The sequence below is a fragment of the Salmo trutta genome, unplaced genomic scaffold (assembly GCF_901001165.1).
Source record: "Salmo trutta unplaced genomic scaffold, fSalTru1.1, whole genome shotgun sequence".
NCBI lineage: Eukaryota > Metazoa > Chordata > Actinopteri > Salmoniformes > Salmonidae > Salmo > Salmo trutta.
The window spans coordinates 39,133-59,424 of record NW_021822222.1 but is presented as its reverse complement, the minus strand read 5'-3'; the positions used below and the strand labels follow the sequence as shown (position 1 = coordinate 59,424).

At 44.9% G+C, this 20,292-nt stretch overlaps 1 protein-coding gene and 2 pseudogenes across 1 annotated transcript; 2 read left to right on the top strand and 1 right to left on the bottom strand.

Moving 5' to 3' along the window:
* The first annotated feature begins 1,024 nt into the window (after positions 1–1,024).
* LOC115181172 (golgin-45-like) lies at positions 1,025–3,547 on the top strand (annotated as a pseudogene).
* Positions 3,548–8,743: 5,196 nt separating this feature from the next.
* On the bottom strand, positions 8,744–13,868 carry LOC115181171 (tRNA methyltransferase 10 homolog C-like; annotated as a pseudogene).
* LOC115181170 (progesterone-induced-blocking factor 1-like) lies at positions 13,268–20,292 on the top strand (the record flags this gene model as incomplete). Its single annotated transcript, XM_029743204.1, has 6 exons — positions 13,268–13,722; positions 14,681–14,945; positions 16,666–16,766; positions 18,027–18,225; positions 19,310–19,429; positions 20,281–20,292. Coding segments are annotated over exons 2-6 (690 nt in total), but the record flags the coding sequence as incomplete, so codon positions are not given.

Here is a 20,292-nt window from a genome sequence, read left to right as displayed (position 1 = left end):
TTGTTAACGCTGTAGTCTCAACTTCCGTTTACTGATCGTGAATCAGATTTTGGAATATCTGTTTACTGTCACCGCTATCGATGAGAAATCGTAGGAGCTGATTCAGAGTCAGTTTTGTGCAGGACAGCCTTTCCGCCAAGCCAACAGTATCCGGCCGGTGACAACACAAACAAGATGGCGACCAACATTTAATAACAGAGGAAATCTTTTGTTTTTCTTTCATCGGGTAACACAGTATGTACAGTGTTTTATTCTGACACCGTTACACTTCATTTGACACCGCTAATGTTAGCTAACAATGTCTGTAAGTTTATGTCCAGGACACGGTTTGTTGTCAGTTACTGTTAGCTGAGGAAAGCTGAAGTCTGTTCTCTGAAATCCTTATCTAACCCGGCTGGGTGTGGATCATGTGCTGACAGTGCTGTTAAAGCTCATCCACACATAACTAGTGACTTATTTTAACCTCGGAGCTCAGCCAGAGACTGAAGTCAACTAGTTAACTAGCCAAGTAAACAAATAGTTGGAAAGGTCAGCTGTTTTAACTCTAATTTTACCAATTCAAAACATTTTTTTTTTTTAAGAAATTGAAGGCAGAAAAAGTCCGTTAGTTATTTACAGGTAGCTGTGTGATATTCTCTCGCTACTTTCTTATTTTATTTTATTTGTTTAACATGTCTAACAGGGTGGTTAACTCAGAATCAATATTTGTTTGTCTGTCTTCAGGAGAGAGATCTAACTGCCATCCTGGAAGTCAGCCATCGTCCTGTCCCTCTGTCATTCGACTGGACTGTTGTGAAAACTTCCTCTACCGTCATGTCTACTGCTGCAGTAGCAGACAGAGGTAAGTAGTTATCACCCGAAATCATTTCACAGACTGTTGTTTACATCCTCTCAGCCAATCACACAAAGCGATGTTGAGACCTGATAACTCCTCCAGTCAATACAATGAGAGAGAGAGAGAACATTCCAGAATGTCTGCCATGTTCCAGGTTCCGTCCGTCAGTCAGGGGCCCCCGGCGACGGCATGGAGACAGACGAGCCCCCAGTCGCTAAGGAGATCGGTGTCGTGGATACGCCTCTGTCTTCGGTGCCACTACTTAAAGTAGCTAGTCCCAAACAAAGCCCCAAGACGACGCACCCTTCCCCCGCCAGCCTCCAGCACAGCCCCCCACTCCACCCCCCAGCAGAGCCCTAGAGCCAGTCCCAGAGACATCGCGTCTGCCCCCCAGCCCCCCGGGGTGCTCCACCTGGGGAAGGTTCCCCGGGAGGCCTGCGTGGTGGTGGAGGCGGTGAGGATCGTTGTTCCCCGTGCCGCCATCAGCCGGAGTGGGGGTCATGTAGGTCCGGCTGAGGAGAAAGGAGAGGCCTGGGCTGGGCAGCAGATGGAGGGAACGACCCCCGTCTCCCTCCCCCTCCTCTGGAGGACCTGAGAGGAGCCATTGAGAAGCTGCAGAACTCAGAGAGAAGACTGCTGCAGGACAAGGAGGGACTCCTCAACCAGCTCCACGTACAGACTGAGGTGGGTAAATGAGTTAACGTAAAGGCCCAGTGCCATCAAAAATGTCAAATTACTGTGTTTTTATATTTCCACACTGAGTTTGGAGTACTACTGCGAAAATTATGATAAGGCCCTTTTAGTGTAAGAGCAATTTGAAAATACTTCCTGAAATTTCAGCCTGTTTTGGTGGGGTGGAGTTTTGCCTGCCTGGTAACCAACCAATAATTTAATAGACCAATAAGAAAGAGTTCCAAACCTCTCTGCCAATAACAGCTAGTTTTCAGTTTTCCCTTCCTCATTCAGACCACTCCCAGACAGTCCTAACTAAATTCTAGCTTGAGAAATTACTCTTAGCTAAGAAGCTATTTCTGTTTCTTTTGAACCGTTTTTAATTGAAGACAATCACGGTAAGGACCTTAATCGTTCCCCAGAAATTATTCGATATTGAGATAAAAACGGCTGCATTTGGGCTTTTAACACTTTTAACCACAATATTGGGATTGTTCAGTGTCTGTAGGAGTTAATCTGGATCCTGAGTTTTGTTCAGTGACTGTAGGAGTTAATCTGGATCCTGAGTTTTGTTCAGTGACTGTAGGATTATATCTGGATCCTGAGTTTTGTTCAGTGATTGTAAGAGTTAATCTGGATCCTGAGTTTTGTTCAGTGACTGTAGGATTATATCTGGATCCTGAGTTTTGTTCAGTGACTGTAAGACTTAATCTGGATCCTGAGTTTTGTTCAGTGACTGTAGGATTATATCTGGGTCCTGAGTTTTGTTCAGTGACTGTAGGATTATATCTGGATCCTGAGTTTTGTTCAGTGACTGTAGGAGTTAATCTGGATCCTGAGTTTTCAGCACTTGCCTTTGTCCCGATAAAATAACGATAGTACTTATGTTTTAAGAATATGTCGGCACATGAAATACAGTACTTCGGTCCATATTTAAACCAACTCAACATCTGTATTCTCCTATAGGTGAACAGAGAGTTGAAGAAGCTGCTGGTAGCCTCTGTAGGAGACGACCTGCAGTACCACTTTGAGCGTCTGGCCAGAGAGAAGAACCAGATGATCTTAGAGAACGAGGCTCTGGGTCGCAGCCTGGCCTCCACGGGCAGAACAGCTGGAACGCATGTCCATACAATGTGACGTCTGGAGGACCAAGTTCCTGGCCTCCAGGTGTGTGTGTGTGTGTGTGTGTGTGTGTGTGTGTGTGTGTGTGTGTGTGTGTGGTGTGTGGTGTGTGTGTGTGTGTGTGTGTGTGTGTGTGTGTGTGTGTGTGTGTTTGTCAGTGTGTATTGACTGACTGTGTGTGTGTGGTATCTCTTCAAGAGTGATGGCGGAGGAGCTGACCAATGCCAGGGTTTCTCTCCAGCACCAGACCAGAGAGGCTCAGAGCGCCATCACAGACCTGCTGAGTGAGAGAGACGAGTTCTCCAGAGACATGATGCTAACCCACAGGTACAACACTGATATATGAACCTGGTGCTCAGTTAAACACACAGACGTGATGCTAACCCACAGGTACAACACTGATATATGAACCTGGTGCTCAGTTAAAACACACAGACGTGATGCTAACCCACAGGTACAACACTGATATATGAACCTGGTGCTCAGTTAAAACACACAGACGTGATGCTAACCCACAGGTACAACACTGATATATGAACCTGGTGCTCAGTTAAAACACACAGACGTGATGCTAACCCACAGGTACAGTAGGACTTCTGTGCTTCACATAGGAACATAAAGTTGCTGAGATACACACTTTCATTACCAGCGATACAGATGATGTGTTTGTGTTGTCTCTCTCCCAGGTCTCTGGAGCAGCTGCTGGTTTCTCTCCAATGGGGTCGACAGCAGACCTACTACCCTAGTGCCCAGCCACTCAGCACGGGAGAACTTGCCCTAGCCAATCACAAGCTGGCAGAAGCCATCAACTCCCGCCTGCTGGGTAAGGTAGGGCCTGTAGGGAGCAGCGGCGGAGCCGGGCTGAGGAAAGGAAGACAGGCCTCAGAGCTCCCTAACACCTCACACCACGCCTGCTGAGAAGATGGCTGAGAAGGTAGGAAGTGGAGTCGGACCCCCAGCAGGACACTCGCACTGACCTCTACCCAGAAACCACCACCTCACTCTTTCTGTCTTTCTCTCCTTCTTCCCATCTCTCTCTCTCCCCCACAATCCCTTCTCAGGTGTTGAAGATCCTGGACCCTATTTCCTGTTCAGACAACAAGGAAGAAACCTCCCCCCTCTCTATCTCTGACCTCCTCCCCCTCGGCCTTCCTGACCAATAAGAAGAGCATCGGCCGGTTCCACCCTTACACTCGCTATGAGAACATCACCTTCAACTGCTGCGAGCGCTGCAGCGGAGACATCCTGGTACTCTAGGGGATCAGAGGGCAGGGGTCATGACCTTTTAACCTGGACAGGTCACGCAGGGCCGCTGTGAGGAACACCAGTCGGCTCTCCGTCTCTCCGTCGAACCGTCTGGTTTCACAGCGGCCTCAGAACGGGACTTGACTGGAAGTACGGCAGAACAACCGCTGGTTTTAATTGGCTGATCTCTCAGTCCATCACCGTCTCATAACCCTTAGAACCTCCCACTGCATTGTAGGCTTCAGAACGTGAGCAGAGCAATTGATTTAAACGAGGAAGTGAGTTCGGAAAATCTTAAACGTACTCATCTTAGAATCATTTGGGCTTCCCAAAATAATATGGTTGAAATTATATAACACGCGTCAAAGTAATTCCACGGACGGCCGAGTGTCTGTGGGTCTCTGATCCTTCCCTGGACTTGACTGATGAATTAAGGTCACTAATTAGTACAGGAACTGCCCCTCTACCTGGTTGTCTAGGTTACTAATTAGTAAGGAACTGCCCTCACCTGGTTGTCTAGGTTACTAATTCGTAAGGAACTCCCCTCGCCTGGTTGTCTAGGTTACTAATTAGTAGGAACTGGCCCACTCACCTGGTTGTCTAGGTTACTAATTAGTAAGGAACTGCCCTCACCTGGTTGTCTAGGTTAGCTAATTAGTAAGGGAACTGCCCTCATCCTGGTTGTCCTAGGTTACCTAATTAGTAAGGAACTGCCCTCACCTGGTTGTCTAGGTTACTAATTAGTAAGGAAGCTAGCCCTCACCTGGTTGTCTAGATTACTAATGATAAGGAACTGCCCTCACCTGGTGTCTAGGTTCCTAATTAGTAGAGGAACTGCCCTCAGCCCTGGTTTGTCGAGGTTACTATTAGTAGGAACTCCCCTCACCTGGTTGTCTAGGTCACTACTTAGTAGGACTGCCCTCACCTGGTTGTCTAGGTTATCTATTAGTAGGCGAACTCCCTCACTCTGGTTGTCTAGGTTCCTAATTATAAGGACTCCCCTCACCTGGTTGTTTAACTCTTTGAGAGAGGTTACACCAGACCTGACATTAGACGGTCATTCATTAAGGGAGGGAGATGAGGAAAGGAAACATTTTAAGACTGTTGGGAACTAGCTTTAGCTAACCACTAGGCTACCTGCTGGTTACTGGCCCCAACGCTCTAACCACTAGGCTACCTGCTGGTTACTGGCCCAAAGCTCTAACCACTAGGCTACCTGCTGGTTACTGGCCCAACGCTCTAACCACTAGGCTACCTGCTGGTTACTGGCCCAACAGCTCTAACCACTAGGCTACCTGCTGTTACTGGCCCAACGCTCTAACCACTAGGCTACCTGCTGGTTACTGGCCCAACGCTCTAACCACTAGGCTACCTGCTGGTTACTGACCCACGCTCTAACCACTAGGCTACCTGCTGGTTACTGGCACAACTCTCCTAACCACTAGGCTACCTGCTGGTTACTGGCCCAACACTCTAACCACTAGGTTACCTGCTGGTACTGGCCCAACGCTCCAACCACTAGGATACCTGCTGGGTACTGGCCCAACGCTCTAACCACTAGGCTACCTGCTGGTTACTGGCCCAACGCTCTAACCACTAGGTACCTGCTGGTTACTGGCCCAACGCTCCTAAAAACCGCTAGCTACCTGCCTCCTCTACACTCTAACCGACAGGCTACCTGCCTCCTCTACACTCTAACCACTAGGCTACCTGCCGCCTCTACACTCTAACCACTAGGCTACCTGCCGCCTCTACACTCTAACCACTAGGCTACCTGCCGCCTCTACGCTCTAACCACTAGGCTACCTGCCTCCTCTACGCTCTAACCACTAGGCTACCTGCCTCCTCTACACTCTAACCACTAGGCTACCTGCCTCCTCTACGCTCTAACCACTAGGCTACCTGCCGCCTCTACACTCTAACCACTAGGCTACCTGCCGCCTCTACGCTCTAACCACTAGGCTACCTGCCTCCTCTACGCTCTAACCACTAGGCTACCTGCCGCCTCTACGCTCTAACCACTAGGCTACCTGCCTCCTCTACGCTCTAACCACTAGGCTACCTGCCTCCTCTACACTCTATACCACTAGGCTACCTGCCCTCCCTCTACACTCTAACCACTAGGCTACCTGCCGCGCTCTACGCTCTAACCACTAGGCCTCCCTGCCCCTCTACGCTCTAACCACTAGGCTACCTGCGCTCTCTACACTCTAACCACTAGGTCCCTGCCCCTCCTCTACGCTCTAACCACTAGGCTACCTGCCGCCTCTACGCTCTAACCACTAGGCTCCCTGCCTCCCCAGCGTATGATTGATTCACCATCAGTTTTCATTCTGAGTGTTAATTTATTGAATTGATCTGATGATAATCCCGTATCATCGCTAAGGTTCCTCAGACGAGCAGCGAATTTCAAACACTGATTCATCCGCAAAGACCAGGAGGTTTTCCAAGCTTGTAAAGAAGGGCACCTATTGGTAGATGGGTAAAAATGAATATCCCTTTGAGCATGGTGAGTTATAATTACACTTTGGATGGTGTATCAATACACCCAGTCACTACAAGATACAGACGTCCTTCCTAACTCAGTTGCCGGAGATGAAGGAAACCACTCTGGGATTTCACCATGAGGCCAATGGTGACTATTAAACAGTACAGAGTTTAATGGCTGTGATGGGAGAAAACTGAGGATGGATCAACAGCATGTAGTTACTCCACAATACTAACCTAAATGACAGAGGGAAAAGAAGGAAGGCTGTACAGAATAACAAACATTCCAAAACATGCATCCTGTTTGCAAACAAGGCACTAAAGTATACTGCAAAAAATGTGGAAAAAAATTAACTTTTTGTCCTGAATACAAAGTGTTGTTTAGGGCAAATCCAATGCAACACATTACCAGTACCACTCTCCATATTTTCAAGCATAGTGGTGGCTGCATATGTTATGGGTATGCTTGTAATCGTTAAGGCTGGGGAGTTTTTCAGGATAAAAAAATAAACGGACTGGAGCCAATCACAGGAAGAATCCTAGAGGAAAACCTGGTTCAGTCTGCTTTCCACCAGACACTGGGAGATGAATTCACCTTTCATCAGGACAATAAACCTGAAACACAAGGACAAATATACACTGGAGTTACTTACCAAGAAGACAGTGAATGTTCCTGAGTGGTCTAGTTACAGTTTTGACTTAAATCGACTTTAAAATCTATAGAAAGATCTAAAAATGGTTGTCTAGCAATGATCAACAACCAATTTGACAGACTTGAATGATTTAGAAAAAATAATGGGCAAAATGTTGCACAATCCAGGCGTAGAAAGATCTTAGAGACTCACTCGGAAAGACTCGCAGCTTTAGTCGCTGCCAAAGATGCTTCTACAAAGTATTGACCATTAAGGTATTGACCGAACATGTTTTCACTTTGTCATTATGGGGTATCGTGTGTAGATGGGTGAGAATTATTCACGCTCTGGCAAATTGGTTGTTGATCCCATTGCTAAACGGCCATTTTTAGGTCTTTCCATAGATGTTCAAGTAGATTTTAAGTTTAAACTATCTAGGCCACTCACTAACATCCACTGTCTTGGCCACAACTCTTAAGTGTAGATTTGACCTTGTGTTTTAGGTGTGAATACATGATATATTTATGCTATTTCATTTTCAACACATTTGCTAAAATTTCTAAACACATTTTCACTGTCATTATAGAGTATTGTGTGTAGATGGGTGAGAGAAAAAAATATAAATTGAATCCATTTTGAATTCAGGTCAAAGGGTATGAATACTGTCCTTTCTGAAGGCACTGTATCTTCCCAATTTAGAGACTGAAAACATTTCACTTTTAAAGAAAACGTGTAATTAGATGAAAGAAAATAAGATTAATGTTTTTTTTTTGTGCAAAAGGTTGTTGTTGACCATTTTTCTCTTTGTAAAGATTTTTCTAAATTCTTTCATGTCAGAGACCAGAATTAAAGATTTGTTAAATCTATTTCCTGTTTAGTGAGAATCTATCCATCATAACGCTTGAATACAGGATAAATGGAAGTTAAACTGGAGAAAATGGTTTTTAACTTAAAACTAGACAATATAATGACATTAACATTTTTGTGGTTAAATATAATGAACAAAAATATATAAATGCAAACAATTTCAAAGATTTTACTGAGTTACAGTTTATAAGGAAATCAGTCAATTGAAATAAATTCATTAGGGCCCTGGATTTCACATGACTGGGCAGGTCCGCAAGCCATGGGTGGGCATGGGTGGGCCCACTCCACTGGGGAGCCAGGCCCAACCAATCAGAAAGTTTTTCCCCACAAAATGGCTTTATTACAGACAGAAATACTCTCAGCAACCCAGCAACCCCCCCCCACCTACCGCGAAGTCGGATGTGGAGGTCCTGGGCTAGCGTAGTTACATGTGGTCTGCGGTTCTGAGGCCGGTTGGACGCATGGAGGGAGCGATGTTGGAGGCAGTTTACGATAGAGAAATTAACATTAAAATATCTGGCGACAGCTCTGGTGGACATTCCTGCAGTCAGCATGCCAACTGCACACTCCCTCAGGCCACTTTAATAAAATGTGCAGTTTTGTCACACAACTCAATGCCACAGGTGTCTCAAGTTTTGAGGGAGAGTGCAGTTGGCATGCTGACTGCAGGAATGTCCACCCGGAGCTGTTGCCAAAGTGGCCTTTTATTGTCCCCCTGCACGAGGTGCAACTGTGTAAACAATCATGCTGTTTAATCAGCTTCTTGATATGCCACATCTGTCAGGGTGGATGGATTATCTTGACGAATAAGAAATGCTCATAACAGGGATGTAAACAAATTTGTGCAAAGATTTGAGAGAAATAAGCTTTTTGTACATGTGGAAAATGTTCTGTATCTTTTTATTTCAGCTCATAAAACATGGAACAAACGCTTCACATGTTGCGTTTTATATGTATTTTTTCAGTTGTACATTGACACAAAGTATCAATACGCCAAAGATTCCTTAACAATCAACAGTCTCACTGAGTTGCTTATGAAAATGTTTAATGTTCATGGCATTTAGAAGTGCTTTTTCATCAGTTCATCTCTGAATCCATTAACACAACATGGTGAAACGGAAGCACATTCAGAGGAGAAATGTCTGGTTACTCTTCCTCTCGTCATTTCTTCCCGCTCTTGGCTGTACTGTTCCGATCCTCCATCTTGCTTTTTAGTGAGGTCCGTACCGTGGTGGTGGTCTGCGTGTTCTGCCTGTTCTCTGAATCCCCTGTCGGTCCTGCTTCCTTACTGACTGTTAACCTGTCTCTGCTACTGAATACACTGTCCTTATGTCTCCTCTCCTCCGTACTATCTCCGTCCCTGTCTCCTTCTCTGTCCCTGTCTCCTTCTCTGTCCCTGTCTCTGCTACTGAATACACTGTCCTTATGTCTGTTAGTGGATCCTCTCTCTGACCACACCATTCATCTGTCTCTGTCTCCACTCCTCCATAGCATCTCTGTCTCTTTCTCTGTCCCCAGTCCTGATTGCTTGGTCTCTGTCCCCAGTCCTGATTGCTCTGTCTCTGTCTCCTTCTCTGTCTCCTCTGTCCCCAGTCCTGATTGATCTATCACTGTCCCCACTCTTCAATACACTGTCTCTCCTACTAAATGCCCTCTCTCTGTCCCCACTTGTGAATGTTCTATCACAGTCTCTGTCCCCAGCCCTGAACCCTGTGTTTCCTCTGGTTCTGCCACTAAAAAACTCCTGTCCTTATCTGATCCTCTGTCTCTGTCCTGCTGGGGTTTCTCCTGGTAGAATCCATCATGTTTCCTCTTGGGTACGTGCTCCAGCGCCTCCTTCCACCTCCCTCTCTCCTTCAGCGTCAGCAGAATGCGTACCATCTGATCCAGGGTCAGGTTCTTGGCCCCCGTCTCCCATTGGAGGAAGTCATCCAGCGGCAGACGAGCCGTGTTCAGCTTCAGACGCTTGGCGTTGGCCAAGGAGAGCCCTGATTGGATGGAGCGGTCCACCATGGAGCCTACGATGTAGACCTTAGAGTTGTCGAAGGTACGGAGGACGTTAGGGGAGTCAGCCGTCAGGTAGACCAGGTCGTCCCGGGGGAACAGGTCCACGTGACGTCGCTCCGTGGAGGTGACGAGGAGACGCTCCCAGGCCTCGGCGCCGTACCGTTTAACCAGCTCCCGCGGTAGCCGCCGTCCGGCTGCAAGTTACAGAAGTGCAGGTGGAAGGGGTCCGCTGCTCGTCTGTTCCACCCCTCCACCTCCATCAGCTGGGATACAGTGTTCTCCACCTCCCGACGAGTCATCTGCTGTTCGTAGGACATATCAAACACCAGTGGCTGTCCGAACACCATGGCCTGGGCCGACCTCCAGCCCAGCAGCTTATCCAGGGAACGACCCCAAAACTGGAGCAGAAAGGTGTTCCTCAGTTCCCCTCTCTTCTCCTCTCAGACCACCAGGCCTGATCCTATCGTCCTCCTGAATCCTCTCACTCCTCTCTGCCTTCCTCTTCTCCTGCTTCTGCTTGTGGCTTTTCTTGTGGCCCTCCTTGACGGCCAGGTATTTCAGGTACTTCTTCTTGGAGGATTTGGTTTGTAGCTCCGCCAGGATCCCCAGCTCTTCGTCAGTCATGGTCTCTGGCACCAGCTTCCCAGCCTGACGCCACATCACTACAGCTCTCTGGTGGCCTCCAGTGGTGAGATCTCCTCCTGCCCTGTTACACCTCCAGCAGCACACCACCACCTCCCACCTCCCAGTTTCTCCTCCTCCTCCACCCCGGGGACCTGCAACCTCATCACAGACTTCCATATGTCCAGATCCAGTTTCTCTTCAGTCTGATCTGCTTTAGACTGAGGGAGGGGTACATCTTTCTTAGCGTGGCCCCAGAATAGAGAGGCCGGCTTGTGGGTGCAGAATGGTGGGGTGGGAGAAGGCAGGTGATCGGTAGATGTTTATTTGCGACGTAGATACCAGGGGAACGCCGCCGCAACTCGTTCAAAAGCGGTGTGGTGAGAAACCTCATCATTTCAATGGTTTGATGATACATACATATGGAGTCAAGATGTTGACACTCACGTCGTTTATATTAAAGTCCCTGAACAGGCCATCAGGAGAGGAGGAAATACCGTTCGACGTGCAGACAAGATAGGAAGCGTTTGTTGTTCCGTAATCACGAAAAATAAATTATACAAACTGTAATTAAGGTCCACTCTCAACAAGGACAGAATGAATCATATAATCCAGGTAGTATTCCATGAATGTTTATATTTGTGTCAGTCTGAATTCAATTTTACATCCGTGCTTATCGAAAAATGCTGAAAGGTCACGTTGAAAACGTGTGCAACGCCATTATGGAGTCGTGCTGATGCAAGTGCAAAACATATTTGTTCCGGGATTAATGTCTCTGGGCATAACAATTTGTAGAAGACCGTCTCACGTTTCACCAATCATACAAAAATATGTTATTTTCCTACGCAATACATAGTAAACAACGTTAAATGCAAGAGAGAATTTGGAACCGGAAATGACCCTAAACTACCAACTGAGTTTAAAGTTCACCTGAGTCCACTCAATGGTTCGTATATACACTAGATGACTATAGGGGGCGCTGTGTTGAAGCCACCGTGCCTCCATCTTGGCACTCCCCCACCGTTGTAAAACATTTTTTATTATTATTTTAATTTTTATTTAATTTTTTTTTTCATTAACAGTAACATTTTAAAACATAAACATAACTGTCAGAGGTATTCCACAAAATTATAAAAATTTAATAATAAAAACTAATCCACATTACATCATTTCAAATACAGACATGTAGCAAATATTTTTGTTTAAATTTTTTTTGTATATGTTTCCGTTGTAAAACATGTTTGGAATCTATTGAAAGGGAGCTCCAAAAAAAAGCTAAAAAACCCATTGCGTCTATTATCAGAATGCTAACAAAATTAGCACAATTAATAGCGAATTTCCATGGAGGCTGCTAGCTAAATATTCGACATTCGTTGTTTTTTGCCACGTTTATTCTATTACAGACACCTTAATGCATACTTTTAAATTATATTGTGTGAGCAAAACATAAAATAAATAAAAAAAATATAAAAACATTTTCCTTGAAGTATAATTGTTTTAGATTACAAATGTTATTGTCCCCACTAGAACAAGAAAATACTTAAATACATGTACTTTTGTCCTTGAAACATTTAAAGCTGCAATATATACATTTTTGGAATACCCACCAAATTCACATAGAAATGCGTGTTATAGATCTGTCATTCTCATTGAAAGCAAGTCTAAGAATCAGTAGATGTGTCCTATGTGTGCTATTTCTATGCTTCCTGTAAGTTTTGTTTTTGTGTCCTTTACTTTAGGTTTTGTACACCAGCTTCAAACAGCTGAAAATAAAAATTTGGTTATGGAAATATATTTCACAGCGGTTTAGATGCTACAATGATTCTCTACACTAGACGCTTGTTTTGTCACATAAACTGAAATGAGGCAAACTATTCTAATGTTAACAACTAGGAAATGGTGGAGCGATTTCTGCATAGTGCATATTTAATTGAAATACTGTAGAATTACATTCATTCCAATGGAAGACTGCGCCTACTGGGGAGTGGCAATATGGCCGACCAGTGGCTTCAACAAAGCCTCTCAATGGCCAATACGCAGAATCATCAATCCCATGGTTTAAATACATCTAGGGTTTATATACATCGCGTGGTTTTTAAATTTTTTTAAATTGTATTCACAGGAATGTCCCTGTATTGATATGTAATATTGGTATTATCGCTGCAATAATAATAATACAAAAATAATACAAATTTGTGTATGTGACCAATAATATGTCATTTGATTTGAAAGAGCGGCATATGCCTGATTTGTGGAACCTGTTTTCCGAAATATCCAAAATTATGGCAAAAGCATTGGGCAAAGTCAAATCAGTGATGAGAAGTGGGTTAGTTCTGATTTCTTGTGTTTCTGAGGAACAGAATAAATGTCTGTTGGACATCAAACAAGCTGATGAATATAATGTAGGACACCTGTCTAGGGAGGACACCTGTCTAGGGAGGACACCTGTCTAGGGAGGACACCTTATCTAGGGACACCTTATCTAGGGAGGACACCTGTCTAGGGAGGACACCTGTCTAGGGAGGTCACCTTATCTAGGGAGGACACCTGTCTAGGGAGGACACCTGTCTAGGGAGGTCACCTTATCTAGGGAGGACACCTTATCTAGGGGGTCATTTCTGGGGTCTCATAGGATTTTTTTGTGCTTTATTTAAGGGAATTCCAGGAGTGATCGACGTAGAATGAATCATAAGGTTAATGGCAAGAAGGAGAAGAGTTAGTCTGTTCTAGTGTTGTTTTTTTTGGGACGTGGAGTCTCTCAGCTGGGACGTCTGTACTGTTAGAGCTTCTGTAGAAAGGCCTTTTACAATGTTCCTTCTGTCAAATGTCTGGACATGGAAGAAGTGTCTGCAGACGGGAGAAGCTGAGATGTGGGATGTGTGGGGAAACACCACTATGTATGAGATGCTAAATGTCTAGTAGAAGAGAATAGACAAGGAGCAACATGTTGCCACTGTGGTGGGGAGCATGAAGACGCAATCATTGGACTTCCCGATGTAGGGTGAAAGAGACTGAGGTTGCTAAAATCAGGGCAGTTCAGAGTCTCCTATGCAGAGGCTATCAAAAGGGGGTTGTAAGAGTGAGTATGTTTGAAGGTCCGGCGGTATTGCAGAACGGTATGCTTACGTTGGAGCCTTCACCACAGACTGAGAATCAACAGCAGGACCCAGAAATCCTTCATGTGAAGAAAGTCATTTATAGCATTGGTGATAAATGGAACTGCACAAGTTGAAAGTAAGTCAAGAAAGATCGATATCATTGTTTATGTACCTGAACTATTTCTGGGATTAAAATATGTTTACATTATTATTATTATTTTATTTTTTAGTGGTTAAAGTTTTTGTTTTCACCCCATCCAGTAGGTGGTGGCAATACACCATTTTTGGACGTAGTCCGCCAATAAAACCTCAAAGAAAACCGTGCTGCCTTCCCCTGACTTTCTCTCCCCGCTTGACCACCTCCCTCAGATGACCACTCAAGCCATGAATTTTATTAACTGTCAATCTCATTAATGTCTTGTTTGTTTCTTTAAAGCGCTTTGAGATTCTTTATGTAATAAATAGCGCTATAACAGGTGAATAAATATATTATTAAATGTTGCTGTTTCCGGCGGACATTTTATGTGGTTGCAAAAGCTCTACGTGCCTCCGATGTCACTTCCGTTTGTTTGTTGTGATCCGCTAGTGGCGGTTGCTATGCGGCTCGGAGCGGGACCGTTGAAATTAGGAAAACAGCGACCACCAAAACATTTAGGGTTGTTTTCGCGAATATAGTAGTAAATGCTAAAAACAATTTAATTTATGGATATGACAAAAAACGAATAATTTGTTACGGAATTAGCCAGCTAGCTAGGAAGCTACCTGTTGAACAGTGAACTTTTCCAACAGTTCGACGTTAGCTAACTATAACTAGGTAACTACTAGTACTGTACACTAGCTAACGGTTAATGTAACCACAGACAAAGAGCTAGTTACCAGTTAATATGTCGTGCAACAGTCGACGTCGTTAGCTAGCTAGTACAATCATGTAACTAGCTAACTAACACCTTAATGTCCTTGAACTCTTGAGTTCGCTAATCCTTCTTAAACCTTCGGTAATACTAAAGTTATATGCTAGTAGTTAGCTGACAAAAGCAGATAGCTACCTCGCTTTTGTCAAACAAGTAGTGAACTATTTTTATTTTTAAATCTAGCTTCAAAATGCCTCCGAAGAAGCAGAAAAACCCATCGGTGAACATCTCCAGCTCGCTAGAGGAGTCGGAAGAGTTGAGTTTGGAGACCACGGTGCCCACGGAAGACATCTCGTCTTCAGACGAACGAGACCGCACCGGGACCCAGAAAGTCACCCGACAGCTCATCGAGAGGAAGGAGCTCCTGCACAACCTTCAGCTGTTGAAAATAGAGATGTCGCAGAAAAATCTCATCATAGATAACATGAAAGTGGACCACTTGACAAAGGTAAGTTAATTAGCTAGGATCTTATTTATGTTATCTTTAACTCTGCATTGTTTGGGAAATGACCTGTAAGTAAGCATTTCACTGTTACTCTACACTTGTTGTCTATGAAGAATGTGACATAAAAAAACCCATCTGTCCTGCTTTAGATTTACTCTTGACAGTTGTAATAGAATGCACAAGGTGACATGTCTAAATTGGGTAGTGCATCATCAGGTCCTCTTGTCATGTCATTACAGACCATAGAGAGATATTTATAACTTGTCAGTCATTACAGACCATAGAGAGATATTTATAACTTGTCATTACATTACAGACCATAGAGAGATATTTATAACTTGTCAGTCATTACAGACCATAGAGAGATATTTATAACTTGTCAGTCATTACAGACCATAGAGAGATATTTATAACTTGTCATTACATTACAGACCATAGAGAGATATTTATAACTTGTCATTACATTACAGACCACAGAGAGATATTTATAACTTGTCATTACATTACAGACCACAGAGAGATATTTATAACTTGTCATTACATTACAGACCATAGAGAGATATTTATAACTTGTCATTACAGACCATAGAGAGATATTTATAACTTGTCAGTCATTACAGACCATAGAGAGATATTTATAACTTGTCATTACATTACAGACCATAGAGAGATATTTATAACTTGTCATTACATTACAGACCACAGAGAGATATTTATAACTTGTCATTACATTACAGACCACAGAGAGATATTTATAACTTGTCATTACATTACAGACCATAGAGAGATATTTATAACTTGTCATTACAGACCATAGAGAGATATTTATAACTTGTCAGTCATTACAGACCATAGAGAGATATTTATAACTTGTCATTACATACCATAGAGAGATATTTATAACTTGTCATTACAGACCATAGAGAGATATTTATAACTTGTCAGAAATGTCCAGATCAACTAGCCCCATGTCAGCTAAAGTTAAAAAAACATTTACTCATAAAGTGTTAAAAACAAATCAAAATATATTAGATTCTTCAAAGTAGCCACCCTTTCCTTGATGACAGCTTTGCACACTCTTGGCATTCTCTCAACCAGCTTCACCTGGAATTATTTTTCCAACAGTCTTGCTGAGTACTTGTTGGCTGCCTTTTCTTCCCCCCTCCCATCTATCTCTGACCACCATCCAGTCCCATCCTTCAGCTCCCCTCAACCCTCATCCCATCTATCTCTGACCACCATCCAGTCCCATCCTTCAGCTCCATCCAGTCCCATCCTTCAGCTCCATCCAGTTCCATCCTTCAGCTCCACTCAACCCCTCCCATCTATCTCCTGAACACCGTCCAGTTTGGATTTCTATTTGCCGTATATTTTTTTAACTGTGTTGTTTCACAAAAGTTGTGAACCTATATACATTTTACAGACCCAGGATAATTTCCAATTAGTTATCTTGTTGTTTTTTCTGTCCTACTCTTTTAGCTCCAACCACAACCTGTCCTTTCAACATGAATTTCACATGGTATTGTAGTTAATCAGGTAGAAACTGCTAAAGGAGGCCAAAAACATGCTGCCATTTTAGATTTATTCAGGTTATATACCAGATATCACCAGAATGGTGTTTGTCCTGTCCGGCTGAAGTAGTGCACTATAATAGGGAAGATAATAAAGGGCCATTCGGGACACGCTGATGTATCACATACTTGTTCTGTGCTCTCTTCCCTAGACGGAGGAGCTGGAGGAGAGGCTGAATGTTGCCCTGTACCAGAAACAAGTCCTGGCTCTGAGACTGGACAGCCAGCTACAACTCTCCCAGGATGAGAGCAGGTAGGAATAGATCTGAGACCTTGACTAACAGGTCCTGGCTCTGAGACTGGACAGCTCCAACTCACCCAGGATGAGAGCAGGTAGGAACAGAGCTGAGACCTTGACTACAGGTCCTGGCTCTGAGACTGGACAGCTCCAACTCACCCAGGATGAGAGCAGGTAGGAACAGAGCTGAGACCTTAACTAATAAGTCCTGGCTCTGAGACTGGACAGCCAGCTACAACTCACCCAGGATGAGAGCAGGTAGGAACAGAGCTGAGACCTTGACTAACAGATCCTGGCTCTGAGACTGGACAGCCAGCTACAACTCACCCAGGATGAGAGCAGGTAGGAATAGATCTGAGACCTTGACTAACAAGTCCTGGCTCTGAGACTGGACAGCCAGCTACAACTCACCCAGGATGAGCAGGTAGGAATAGATCTGAGACCTTGACTAACAGGTCCTGGCTCTGAGACTGGACAGCTCCAACTCACCCAGGATGAGGGAGGTAGGAACAGAGCTGAGACCTTGACTAACAAGTCCTGGCTCTGAGACTGGACAGCTCCAACTCACCCAGGATGAGAGGAGGTAGGAATAGAGCTGAGACCTTGACTAACAAGTCCTGGCTCTGAGACTGGACAGCTCCAACTCACCCAGGATGAGAGGAGGTAGGAACAGAGCTAGACCTTGACTAACAAGTCATGGCTCTGAGACTGGACAGCTCCAACTCACCCAGGATGAGAGGAGGTAGGAATAGAGCTGAGACCTTGACTAACAAGTCCTGGCTCTGAGACTGGACAGCTCCAACTCACCCAGGATGAGAGGAGGTAGGAACAGAGCTGAGACCTTGACTAACAAGACCTGGCTCTGAGACTGGACAGCCAGCTACAACTCACCCAGGATGAGAGCAGGTAGGAACAGAGCTGAGACCTTGACTAACAGGTCCTGGCTCTGAGACTGGACAGCTCCAACTCACCCAGGATGAGAGCAGGTAGGAACAGAGCTGAGACCTTGACTAACAAGTCCTGGCTCTGAGACTGGACAGCTCCAACTCACCCAGGATGAGAGGAGGTAGGAACAGAGCTGAGACCTTGACTTACCTTTAGCCATAATAATGTCTGATACAGAGTCTCTCTGATCAGTCGTAGAGGTCAACACACGATCACCTTGCTGAACCCAGACTCTACAGGATTGGAAGATGTTCCTCTGAGCAGGCATGGAAAGGAAGCTCTCCTTGATATTTGCCTCGAGTCAGTGTTAGTTCTCTGTCTGTCCTGTAGGAAGCAGCAGGCTCTGAGGAAGCAGGAGATGGATGTGATCCTACTGAGACAGAAGCAGCTGGAGGAGACCAACAGACAGCTGTGTGACAAGGCAGGAGACCTGAGACGCAGCTTCAGGGACCTGGAGCTCACTGAGGACAAATACAAGGAGCTTCGAGATATCCCCGAGGAGAGACTGTCTATCACTGAATACGTAGCGGTGAGAACTGGGGACAGATCGGGTTAATGCAGTGTGTTAATGCAGTGTGTCAATGCAGTGTGTGGTGTTAATGCAGTGTGTTGTGTTAATGCAGTGTGTTAATGCAGTGTGTTAATGCAGTGTGTGGTGTTAATGCAGTGTGTGGTGTTAATGCAGTGTGTTAATGCAGTGTTGTGTTAATGCAATGTGTGGTGTTAATGCAGTGTGTTAATGCAGTGTGTTGTGTTAATGCAATGTGTGGTGTTAATGCAGTGTGTTGATGCAGTGTGTTAATGCAGTGTGTTGTTTAATGCAATGTGTGGTGTTAATGCAGTGTGTTAATGCAGTGTGTGGTGTTAATGCAGTGTGTGGTGTTAATGCAGTGTGTGGTGTTAATGCAGTGTGTTGTGTTAATGCAGTGTGTGGTGTTAATGCAGTGTGTTGTGTTAATGCAGTGGGTTAATGCAGTGTGTGGTGTTAATGCAGTGTGTGGTGTTAATGCAGTGTGTGGTGTTAATGCAGTGTGTTAATGCAGTGTGTTGTGTTTATGCAGTGTGTTAATGCAGTGTGTGGTGTTAATGCAGTGTGTTAATGCAGTGTGTTGTGTTTATGCAGTGTGTTAATGCAGTGTGTGGTGTTAATGCAGTGTGTGGTGTTAATGCAGTGTGTTGTGTTAATGCAGTGTGTTGTGTTAATGCTGTGTGTGGTTTAATGCAGTGTTAATGCATGTGTTGTGTTAATGCAGTGTGTTGTGTTAATGCAGTGTGTTGTGTTGATGCAGTGTGTGGTGTTAATGCAGTGTGTGGTGTTAATGCTGTGTGTTGTGTTAATGCAGTGTGGTGTGTTGATGCAGTGTGGTGTGTTGATGCAGTGTGGTGTGTTGATGCAGTGTGGTGTGTTAATGCAGTGTGTTGTGTTAATGCTGTGTGTTGTGTTAATGCAGTGTGTTGTGTTAATGCAGTGTAATGCAGTGTGGTGTGTTAATGCAGTGTGGTGTGTTAATGCAGTGTGGTGTGTTAATGCAGTGTGTTGTGTTAATGCAGTGTAATGCAGTGTGGTGTGATAATGCAGTGTGTTGTGTTAATGCTGTGTGTTGTTCTTCCAGGTGTGTTTCTATGAGGTGGTGAGTCCTCTCAAAGCCCAGCTCTCTGAGCTTCATGTCAAGAGGAACAGTCTGACAGACGACCTGGAGACACACAGGACTCAGATCAATGCCCTTATGAAGGTGTGTACGCACACACACACACCCACACACACACACACCACACACACACACACACACACACACACAGAGGACAGATCAGAGCCTTCATGGAGGTACAGATCAGAGAGAGGACAGATCAGAGAGAGGACAGATCAGAGAGAGGACAGATCAGAGAGAGGACAGATCAGAGCCTTCATGGAGGTACAGACAGAGAGAGGACAGATCAGAGAGAGGACAGATCAGAGAGAGGACAGATCAGAGAGAGGACAGATCAGAGAGAGGACAGATCAGAGAGAGGACAGATCAGAGCCTTCATGGAGGTACAGACAGAGAGGACAGATCAGAGAGAGGACAGATCAGAGAGAGGACAGATCAGAGCCTTCATGGAGGTACAGACAGAGAGGACAGATCAAGAGAGGACAGATCAGAGAGAGGACAGATCAGAGAGAGGACAGATCAGAGCCTTCGTGGAGGTACAGACAGAGAGAGGACAGATCAGAGAAGGACAGATCAGAGAGAGACAGATCAGAGCCTTCATGGAGGTACAGACAGAGAGAGGACAGATCAGAGAGAGGACAGATCAGAGAGGACAGATCAGAGAGGACAGATCAGAGAGAGAGGACAGATCAGAGCCTTCGTGGAGGTACAGACAGAGAGGACAGATCAGACCCTTCATGGAGGTACTGTCCTGGACCTGTGAATCACAGGAGACTGTGTTAGCCCGCTGAGAACAAGGCTAAATCACAGGGAGCTAACGCAAGTGTTCACGTCTCAGGCGCGGTTACTGCTGGCTGGTTTGGTTCTGCAGCTACGCCAGTTTTTAAGAGAGGGGGGGCTTGTTGTTTGTATTGTAACCCTCCTCCGTGGTGTAGAGTTACGAGGAG